This window comes from Belonocnema kinseyi, chromosome 4, assembly GCF_010883055.1.
Source record: "Belonocnema kinseyi isolate 2016_QV_RU_SX_M_011 chromosome 4, B_treatae_v1, whole genome shotgun sequence".
Classification (NCBI taxonomy): domain Eukaryota; kingdom Metazoa; phylum Arthropoda; class Insecta; order Hymenoptera; family Cynipidae; genus Belonocnema; species Belonocnema kinseyi.
In genome coordinates, this window is record NC_046660.1 from 67,250,570 (window position 1) to 67,262,378 (window position 11,809).

General features: G+C 25.3%; 1 protein-coding gene across 2 annotated transcripts in view; it reads left to right on the plus strand.

Annotated features, from left to right (window-relative positions):
• LOC117171467 overlaps positions 1 to 11,511 on the plus strand; it is a 41,742-nt gene extending 30,231 nt beyond the window's left edge. Inside the window, exons 3-5 of one of the 2 annotated variants that reach the window (XM_033358813.1) lie at positions 2,746 to 3,082; positions 6,060 to 6,262; positions 10,863 to 11,085. In XM_033358813.1, coding sequence (XP_033214704.1) covers positions 2,746 to 3,082; positions 6,060 to 6,262; positions 10,863 to 11,085 — 763 coding nt within the window. Of the gene's footprint in view, positions 1 to 2,745; positions 3,083 to 6,059; positions 6,263 to 10,862 lie in introns of both variants that reach the window. The other variant, XM_033358814.1, reaches the window with a different exon arrangement.
• Positions 11,512 to 11,809: the final 298 nt, after the last annotated feature.

Below are 11,809 nucleotides of genomic sequence, written 5' to 3' on the forward strand. Positions count from 1 at the left end.
CGTTGATATCTTTGAAATCGTTTTAAAAGCTGTACAATTTTTTTTTAATCATTGAAATATTTGCGAAACCTTCAAAATGTCTCTGAAGTTGTTTAAATCTTTGTAAAATCATTGAAATCTTTGCAAAATGTTCCAAATGTTTCAGAAGTTTTTTAAATCTTTAAGAAATCTTCGTTAAATCTATTGAAATCTTTATAATGTTAGAAATCATAGATATCTTTGAAATCTATGTGAAATTTGTAAAATCATTGAAATCTTTGAAATATTTCTGAAAATTCTTAAATTTAAAAAAAATCTTTTAAATCTTTTTGAAATGTTAAAATTTTGGGTAAAATTATTGAAATCTTCAAAATGCTTCTGAACTTGTTTAAATCTTTAAGAAACCTTTGTGAAATTTTTTAAAATCCTTGTAATGTTAGAAATCATAGATATCCTTGAAATCTATGTGAAATCAGTAAAATCATTGAAATCTTTGCAATATATCTGAAAATTTTTAAATCATCAAGAAATCTTTTAAATCTTTGTGAACTGTTTCTCATTTTTGTGAAATCATTGAAATTTTTTTCGAAATTTTCTAAATATTTTCGAAATTCTTTAAATCTTTGAGAAATCTTTGTAAAATCTTCGTTAAATCTTTGTAATGTCATATAAAATATTTGTGAAATTATTTAAATCATTGAAATATTTCTGAAACTATTTTAATCTTTAAGAAATCTTTGAAATCTTTGAAATATTACACGGAGAGAAATTTCAAGAGATCAATTTTTAATTTTTTGTGAAATCATTGAAATCTTCGAAAAATTGTAAAATCATTGTAAAATGTTTGTGAGTTCATATAAATCTTTGTTACAAGATCTTTGAAATTTTATTAAATAGTTTTAAATCTTTGAATTTATTGTAATCGTTCCGAAATTTTTTACAATTTTGCGAAACATTTGTGAACTCTTTTCAATATTTGTGAAATCTTTTGAAATTATTTGACATGTTTAAAAATCTTTATTAAGTCTTTTGAAATTATTTGATAAGTTTTTAAATCTTTATTACGTCTTTGAAATCTTTCAGATATTTCTGAAAACTTGCTAATCTTTACAAAATCTTTGAAATATCCTTGAATATTTTAAAAGTTTTTAAATTATTGTGAAGTCATTGAGAACTTTGCCAGATTCTTTCAAATCTTTTTAAAATCCGTGAGATCATTTGAAATTATTCGGTTTCTTTGAAATATTTGAAATCTTCTGGAATCTTTGACAACATTAGGAATCTTTGAAATCTTTGTGAAATCTTTTTGACATCTTGATAAACTTTATACAATTTTTTTATATCTTTAAAAATATTTGAAATCTTTGAATGTTAGAAATCCGCAATATCTTTAAAATCTTTTGAAATATTTGGAATGTTAAAAATCCTTAATGTTTTTAAATCTTTGAAACGTTAGAAATACTTGATATTTTTGAAATATTTGGAATATTTCTGAAATTTGTTGTCTTTAAAAAATGTTTGAAATATTTGTGATATTAGAAATTTTTTTAAAAATCTTTGTGAAATTTTTGTAATCTTTTGAAATTATTTGATATCATATTAACCTTTGTGAAATATTTGGAAATACTAGGCATCTTTGAAATCTTTTGAAATCTTTGCCAGATCTTTGAAATATTAAAAAAATTTCGAAAATCTTTAAAATCATTGTGAAATCTTTTGAAACCATTGCGAAGTCGTTGTGTAAACTTTGAAATCTTCGGAAATACTCTGAAATCGTTGGTCACTTTAAAAATCTTTGCGAAATGTTTCAAATCTTCGGAAATATGCTGAAATTATTATTTCAGCTTTGGAATCTTTGAAATATTCTGAAATCTTTTCGCAAATTTGAAATTTGTATGAAATCATTCACAACTTTGTGAAATACTTGAGACCTTTGAAAAATCTTTGAAATTTGTTGGAAAGTTCGAAATCTATTTGCAATCTTTTAGAAAATTACGAAATTCTCGAAATCTTTGAGAGATCTGTTAAATATATGAGATCTTTAAAATCTTTTCAAAATTTTTGAAATGTTTGATATTTTTCGAGACTGTTGAAATTTTTGAAATCTGTGAAAACTATGTGAAATCTTGGAAATATTCTGAAATATGTTGGAATCTTTGAAATCTTTGACGACTTTGCGAAATCTTTGTGAATTCTTTTAAATCTTCTGAAATATTTTGAAATTATTTGCCATCTTCTAAATCTTTGTACAATATCTGATATTTTTCAATTTAATTCAATTACTTTTTAATGATTCACAATAAGTTCTAATCACAGGGGTTATTCAGCCTACTTTATTATTATCACTATCATTAAAAACAAATTTATTAAATCTTCTGAAATTTTTTTCAGAATCTTCAGAAATAATATAAAATCATGGATTCAAATAATTAAAAATAAAAAGATCTTGTGCTCTTCTGGTCTGTATTTCAAACTTTAGACACAGAATTTCTGACCACACACAACTCCCGATATAAGCACCCCCGGATTACGACATTCTTAGAATTGTTGGCATCCCCAATTTCGTGATGAGACTAGCCGCGGGGCTGGAAAAGAGTCATTCTTCAAAATCCAAAAAAAATTATTCACGCAGCCCTGTCTTTTTACGTTTGGATTCATCCGATTTAGGATCAAGGCAAATGCAAGCTATGTCCGAAATTGTTCTTATATCGGGAGCTTCGTGTATTTAAAAAAACTTTTTAAAGTTAAATTAAAATATCATTCAAGGCCAGAATTATTCGAAAGGCTAACGAAACCTGATACAGTGCAAGCAGTTCAGGAGGCTCTTTTTCGAGTCGAGAATGAGGATTGGTATCGCCATTATTATCGCGTGGCTGCCGACAATGCCATTGGAATGGTTTTGGAAGGATTGCCTGCGCACATGGAAGACAGAAGAGAAGAAGTTATTGAAAAATTACATGCCTTTTTGAATGAAGAAGTTTTCTTTCGCACTATGTGTGAATTGGCTGCTGCCAAAGGACCGCTCACTGTTTTCTGTCACGGAGATTGTTGGACCAACAATTTTCTCTTTCGGGATGGCAACATCGCTACTTCTGAAACCGAGGTGATTATTTTATTTGAATTGATTTTTTGAATTTTGCAAAGAAAATCTAAAAAACGTAAACTTGAAAAAGGAACAATGTTAAAAAAAAAAGTTTGTTCATTTCTATATGTTTAAATTCATATAACAGGGTGTCTACACAAATCCTCAAAAAACAAATTCCAAATTTATTTTTTATTAAATTAAATATATTAGTACCATTTATTAATTAAATAATTCAATAATACTAAAAACATGATTAATAATTTCTTGAATTTGTCTCTTAAGTCCATGAATTTGAACAATAGTTCAAAGAACTTTCTATTTTACCTTTTTATACATAAAATTGAGTGCATATTTAGGTAAAATTAATTTGGATGCCATATTAGATTGAACTTAAACCGCTTCAAATTCCTAACTTTTTAATTAAAAATATTGGATTTTCAACAAAATAGACTTTTTAATCAATTAGTTAAATTTTCAACTAAAAAGATTAATGTTCTACCAAAAATAAGACTCTTCAACAAAATACATGGATTGTCACCAAGATAGTTAAATTTTTTAACTATAAAATTAATATTCAACAAACAAACAGTGAATTTTCAGGCAAAGTAATGAATTTTTGAACTAAAATCATGATTCTTCAACTGGAATAGATGAATTTTAAATAAAAAAGGTGAATTTTTGTCAAGGGTTTAACATTTAACCAAGTCGTCTTATTTCCAACCAAAAAGATTAACTTCGAACTATTATTTGAATATTTAACTGGAATACTTGAATTTTGAACAGAAAATATGATTTTTCCAACAAGAAGATTTTGCTCCCGACAAATACAATTTTTCAATAAAATAGTTGAATTTTCAACTAAAAAGATCAATTTTCAATCAATAATGGAATAGTTAAATGTTCAGTCAAAAAATTAATTTTTAAACAAACTGATGAAGTTTCAATTAAATCAAAAAGATGACTTTTCAACCAAGAATAATCATTTCTATAAACAAAAACGAAGTTTCAATGTGATACATTAAATTTCAACTAAAAAGAATAAGTTTTCAACCAAAAATTGAATAGCTAAATTTTCAATTAAAAAAATTAATATTAAACGAAGGAGATGAATTTTCAACTAAAATAATGAAATATTTAATTGGAATGTTACAGTATCTGTTAGATTTTTTTAATAGTTACATTTTCAAATATTAATAATTGAATTTTCAACCAAAAAGATTAATTTCTTCCAAAAAAGACGACTTTTCAAATAAAAAAAATCATTTTTCAACCTGAATAGTTATATTTTCAGTTTAAAAAATGAAACATTCAAACAAAGAGATGAATTCTCGACTAAATTTATGAACTTTTAACTAGAATAATTGAAGTTTAAATAAAAAAATTGAATTTGAAACTAAAATTATGAATCTTTATCTAAAATGCTTGAATTTTCAAGCAAAAATTCAGCAGTTAAATTTTCAGTTAAAAAAAAGTAATGTTCAGCCAATCAGATGAATTTTCTAACAAAATGATGAACCTTTAACTAGAATAATTGAATTTTCAACAAAACAAAAAAATGAATTTGAAACTAAAATTGAATTTTCAATCGAGAAGATGAATTTCTGCTAAAAAATATTAATTTTCATCTAAAAAAATAAATCGTCAACCAAAAATTGAATACCTAAATTTTTAATTAAAAAAATTAAAATTGAACGAAGAAAAGGTAACTTTTCAACCTGAATAGTTATATTATCAGTTTAAAAAAATCAACATTCAACTAAAGAAATTAATTCTCGACTAAAATTATGAATCTTCGAGTGAAATAATTGAATTTTAAATTAAAAAATTGAATTTGAAACTAAAACTCTGAATCTTAATCTAAAATGATTGAATTTTCAACCAAAAAGATCAATTTCTACCCGAAAATGTGAATTTTTAACAAAATACATGAATTCTCAACTAACAAAAAATTTAACCAAAAAGTGAATAGCTAAATTTTCAGTTAAAAAAATTAATATTGAACCAAGGAGATCAATTTTCAACTAATGTGATGGAATACTCAATTGTACTGTCACAGTGTCTGTTAAACAATTTGAAGAAAAAAAATAATTAAAAAAAGTTACATTTTCAACTAAAATGATGAATCTTCAACTGGAATAGTTGTAGTTAGATTTTTAGTTTAAAAAATTATTATTAGACCAAAGAGATGAATTTTTAACCAATTTGATTGAATATTCAACTGGAATGGTTCAATTTTCAGTCAAAAAATAAACAAATTTTCAACAAAATAGCTCACATTTCAACCAAAGAGGTGAATTTTCAATTAAAATAATGAATCTGTAATAAATGAAATCAATTTTTAACGAAAGAGTTTAACTTTTAACCAAGTGATTAAATTTTCTTTAAAAAAAAATGAATCTGGAACGAAAAATTGAGTAATTCATATTTCGACAAAAAAAGACTTTAATTTTGAACTAAAAACATTGAAAATCAACACAAAAGACAACTTTTCAACATGAATTGAATTTTTCACTAAGAAAGATTTATCAGTCAAGAGAGGGACAAAATTGCAAAAAAAACTCTTGAATATTCAAGCAAAAAAGAAAAATTTTCAACCAAGAAGATTATTTTTATATAAAAAGAACGAATGATCAACAAAACACTTTAATTTTGAACCAGATATTTGAATCTTCAACTAAAAACGATTAATTTTCAACAAACAATAGAACAGTTAAATTTTTAGTCAAAAAGTGAATTTCAAAACCAAAAAAAAAAAGAATTTTCAATAAAATAGTTAACTAAAGTATCTAATATAAAGCTATTTTTATCAATAATCATTTTTATTCAATTTTATATTTAAATTAAAAAAAAACTCGAAAAAATTCCCTGACATTTTCCCGGTTTTTCCAGATATATACAAATTTCCTAACAATTCCAAGTTTTTTAGGAAGGCTATACACCCTGTATGAATATTATTATATATTACATAAATATTAAAATAAATTTTTTAATGTAGGATGTTTACTTGGTTGATTTTCAACTATCACGAGTTGGATCCCTGGCTCTCGATTTAGCGAATGTTTTGTATTGTTGTACAAGTGGCGATGTTAGAAAAAAACACATGGTACACTTGCTAGAACACTATCACGGGAACTTAATGACGGCTTTGCATACGTTAAATCCTCAACAGCCAAGAGATCCATCCACAATGTGGGAACTGTGAGTAAAACTTATTAAAATAAAAAATTACCTGCTTGAAATTATAAAAGAGACGGCAATCTGAAATGAAGAAAATGTAATTTATTTAATTTTGAATATTGGGCCGTTCAAAAACTAAGTCACGCTTAAAATATTTCTCAAAACAGGGAAAATATAGTATTGAATTAAATATAAAAACTTGAAGGTTTCAAGTCGAAATGTATGGCAATTTTAACAAAATAATTAAAATAGCATTCAGAAAAAGGTGCATTTTCAACGAAAGAGTTGAGTTTACAAGTTAAAGTGACATTTTTTAGAAAATTGTTGACTTTTAAACTCGAAAGGATAAGTTAAAAAAAAAACGAATTTTCAAGAAAGTAATTCAATTTTCTAACAAAAACAAATAATTTGTAAATAAGATTCTTTAATCTTCAACCAAATAATAGAATTTTAAACCTATATAAATGATTTTTCAGCCAAAATTGTTGATTTTTCAACAAAAAATTAATTATCAACCAAACCGTTGTATTAACAATCAAATAGCTGAACTTGTAAGCAAAGAGCATGAATTGAAAAATATGGTTTAATCTTCAACCAAATAATAGAATTTTAAACCCATAAAGATGATTTTCTAACCAAATGGTCGAATTTCGGAACAATATATAATTAAATCCAATCACAAAAGGTTGCATTTTTAACCAAATAATCGAATCATCAAACCAAACAGACGAATTATTTATAAGAATGTTGAATGATTAACCAAGAGCTTTTCTGCTTAAAAAGAAGAATTTTCAGTTAAAAAAAAAGGATTTTCAATAACATAATTGAATTTTCTAACAAACAGGATTATATAAGATTTATATAAGATAGTTGAATTTCCAACAAAATAATTAAATTTGTAACAAATTAGTTGAATTTTACACGTATCAATATGTTTTTTTAAACAACGAGTTCAATTTTTAATAACAAAATTAATTATCAGCCAAAAATTTGCATTACCAACCAAATAGTTGAACTTGTAATAAAAAAGGACGAATTCTCAACTGAGAACTTTTCTACCGAAAGAGATGAATTTTCAATAAAAAAATGGGAATTTCAAACAAAGTAATTGAATTTTATAATAAAAAAGATACATTTTTAATAAAATAGGTAAGTTTTCAAATAAAATAATAAATCTTCAAGACAAAAATGCATATTCAAAAAGTAAGTTCAACTTTCCACAAACCAAAAAAAAAAAAGGAATTTTCAACAAAAGTTTTGAATTTTAACCAGGAAAGATTTCTCACTCAATAGAGAAACGAAATTTCCATCAAACTGTTGAATTTTCAAATTAAACGAGGGAATTGGATAGAAAACAATTAAATTTATATGCAAGAAATACGACATTTCTATGAAAGTTAAATTTTTAAAGAAAAAGTTCATTTTTAACCAAATAGTAGTTGAATTTTAAACTAAAAACGATCAGTTTTCAACTAAAAATGGAATAGTTAAAATTGAATCTGAAAAAAATTGATTTGCAACACGCAAAAAACGGAGTACCAACTAAATAGTGAAATTTTCATCCAAACAGATGGATCTTCACGTAATAAAATTAATTTTTAACAAAGCAGTAAAATTTCCGACCATGAAGATTAATTTGCTACATAAAAAGGACAAAAATGCATCATATGTTGACCAAATTGTTGTATTTTCAACTAAAAACGATTTATTGTCAACAAATAATGAAATAGTTATATTTAAAATTAAAAAATTCATGTTTAACACACAAAAAAACACGAATTTTTAATAAAATAGTTCAATCTTAAACCAAATATTATAATTTCAAACTAGAAGAGCCAATTCTGTAGGAAACAGTTGAATTTCTTAAACCGATAATATGAATGTTCAACCTGAAAGTTCATTTTCATCTAAATAGTTGAATATTCTACGAAAATAATAGAATTTTCAACAAGACAGTGGAATTTTTATTACAAAAATACGACAATTCTATAAAACAGTTTAATTTTTAACAAAAAGTTCATTTTCAAGCAAATAGTTGAATTTTAAACTACAAACGATATGTTTCCAACAAAAAATGGAATACTTAAAATTGCAGCAAAATCCTGTTAAACAAAACAAGAATCCAACGAGCAAATTTGGACCATAACGAATAAACGAAAACCAAAAAAATCCTATTGTAATCTGAAAAAAAAACCAAAAAAACAAAAAAAAAACAACAAAAAAATAAAATAAAATTTTCGGAAAAAAATAAAAAAGAGGAAAGAAAAATGAGAAGGCAGCCAACCACATCCCTTTCCTTGCCTTTTTCTTTCTTTCGTCATTTTTATTTTTATGACCATCAAATTACCATAAAATAAAAATAAAAAACATGAATAAATAAATTTACATTACCAACGTTTCGGTACTCGTACAGTACCCTTATCAAGGCAAAAAAATTTTAAGTGGTAGAAATTGACAGCACCCACGAATAGGTGCAAGAAGGGGAATTTTTTTCCGAAAATTTTATTAGATTTTTTTGTTGTTTTTTTTTGTTTTTTTGGGTTTTTTTTTGCAGATTACAATAGGGTTTTTTTGGTTTTCGTTTATTCCTTGTGGTCCAAATTTGGTCGTTGGATTCTTTTTTTTAACAGGATTTTGCATCAATTTGATTATTGGACGTTAAATGCGATTTTTAATTTGGATTTTGGTCTAATTTAAATTTCGTAAATTTAAAAATTGCGGTTTAAAAAAATTCACTATCAACAAACAAATAAAAAACGTACTTTCAATCAAAGAGATAGATTTTCGACTAATAAAATTAATTTTTAACAAATTAGTTGAATTTTCAATCAAGAACATGAATTTTTTACCAAAAAATATGAATTTACTACAAAATATATCAATTCTCAACCAAATTGTTGAAATTTCAACTAAGAACGATCAATCCTCAACTAATAATAGAATAGTTAAATCTGCAACCAAATAGGACAATTTTATAAATAAAAGTGATTTTCAACTACATATGTATCTTCAATTAATAAAAAGAATTTTCAATCCAGAAGATTAATTTTTTACCAAAAAAAGACGAAAATACATCAACTCTCAACCAAAATTCCTGAATTTTCAACTAAAAATGATAAACTGTCAAATAATAATGGAATACTTAAATATTCATTTAAAAAATTATTTTTCAACCAAACAAGAACGAATTTGCAATAAAACAGTGCAATTTTATGCAAAAATGACGACATTTCTATAAAACAGTTTTAATAAAAAAGTTAGTTTTCAAGCACATAGTTGAATTTTAAACTCCAAACGAAAGGTTTTCAACCAAAAATTAAATATTTAAAATTGCAGTTGAAAAAATGCGCTTTCAACAAACAAACAAAAAACGAATTTTCAACCAATGACATAGATTCTCGACTAATAAAATTAATTTTTAACAAAGTAGTTGAATTTTCTATCAAGAACATTAATTTTCAGGTCAGCCCTGAAGATGTGAACTGCAATGTTCACGAAACGTCGGCATAAAATCTATTATTAATTTTCTACCAAAAAATATGAATTTACAAGAAAATATATCAATTCTCAACCTAATTGTTGAATTTTCAACTAAAAACTATCAATTCTCAACCAATAATGGAATAGTTAAATCTTCAGCCAAATAGGACAATTTTACAAATAAAGGTGATCATTTTTAACGAAAAATGGAATAGCTAAAATTGCAGTTGAAAAAAAAAAACAACGGATTTCCAAAAAAATAATTGAATTTTCAACTACATATGGATCTTCAATTAATAAAATGAATTTTCAATCCAGAAGATTAATTTTTTACCAAAAAAAGACGAAAATACATCAACTTTCAACCAAAATTCCTGAATTTTCAACTAAAAACGATAAACTGTCAAACAATAATGGAATACTTAAATTTTCAGTTTAAAAATTAATTTTCAACAAAACAGTGGAATTTTATGCAAAAAATACGACATTTCTATAAAACAGTTTTAACAAAAAAAGTTAATTTTCAAACAAATATTTTAATTTTAACCTAACTAAAAATGTACTTAAAATTGCAGTTGAAAAAAATTGACTTTCGACAAACATACAAAGAACGGATTTTCAATCAAGAAGATTAATTTCCTACTCAAAAAAATGGATTTACAACAAAATGTATCAATTCTCCACCAAATTGTTGAATTTTAAACTAAAAACAATTAATTCTCAACCAATATCAGATTTATTTTCTACTGAAAAAAATGGATTTTCAACCAAATAGTTCAATTTTCAATCCAGGAGATTAATTTTCTATAAAAAGACGAATTTACAACAAATTATATAAATTCTGGACCAAATCGTTGCATTTTCAACTGATGCAAAAACTCTTAACGAAAAATAATTGGATTTTCCCAATAGGTTCTATTAAATTCAGTTCGCATTTAAGCGAAAAAGCATTTTTTCAAGCATTTCAAAAAATTGTTATTCAAATTTATATTTTCCATGTCTGATATCCCAGTCTGCCCCCCCCCCCCCCCCCCCCCCCCAATGTCGCAAATAGTTTTTGAACGACCCCATATCTAAAATTAGATTAATTAAAAAAGAATGCATAAATCAAAATGAAGTCGAATAAAAATAATCCCACCAGATTGAATGAGGAGATGCGAAGATGTGGTCGTTTCGGTTTGGGCCTGGCTCTTGATATTCTGCCCATCAGCACGTGTGCGAGTGATGAAGCCCCAGATTTATACGAAGGTGGAGAAGAAAAGAAAGACGGACGCAATACTCGAGCACCGCCTCCAGGAGGAGCAGAATGTACTCAACTTATGACCGAACTTGTCTTAGAACTAATAGAAAACCATGCACTTTAGACCTGAAATTTCTAAACTATTTAAAAAACACTTCACAAGAGAATGAATTTTCTAAATCCACGAAATCATATTTACAAGGTGTCTACTCAAATCCCGGAAGAAAATTTCCTGGCAATTCCAGCTTTATTCCAGGTATTATTTCACAATACAAAGGATTCAACTAATATGCTAAATTTGAAAAGCTTTAAAAAATGGTATTGAAAGATATTCTTTTATATATTAGCATTATCGAATAATTAAATAATTTAATAATACTAAAAACATAACAATTCCTTTCTTGAAAAAGATCATTTTTCAACCCAGGATGAATTTTGAACTAAAAAGGAGAAATTTTGAAACAAATAGTAGAATTGAGAACTAAACAAGATCCATTTTTAGCTGTAAGTGGAATAGTTAAATTTTCAATAAAAAAAAATAATTTTCATCGAAAAAATCAAACGAATTTTCATAAAAAATGTTAAATTTTCGATTAGTGATAAATTTTCACCTAAATTGATGAATCTTGAACTGGAGTAGATCAATTTTAAACCAAAAAGATGGATTTTTAACAAATATGAAGGAATATTTGACTGGATTACTTGAATTTTTAAACACAAAGATAAATTTGCAAATAAAATTATGAATACTTCATTGAAATACTTCTAGTTTCAACGAAAAACGTGAATTTTAAAAGAAGACGCTTAATTTTCAACCAAAGGAGAGGTTTTTTCAATAAAATATATGA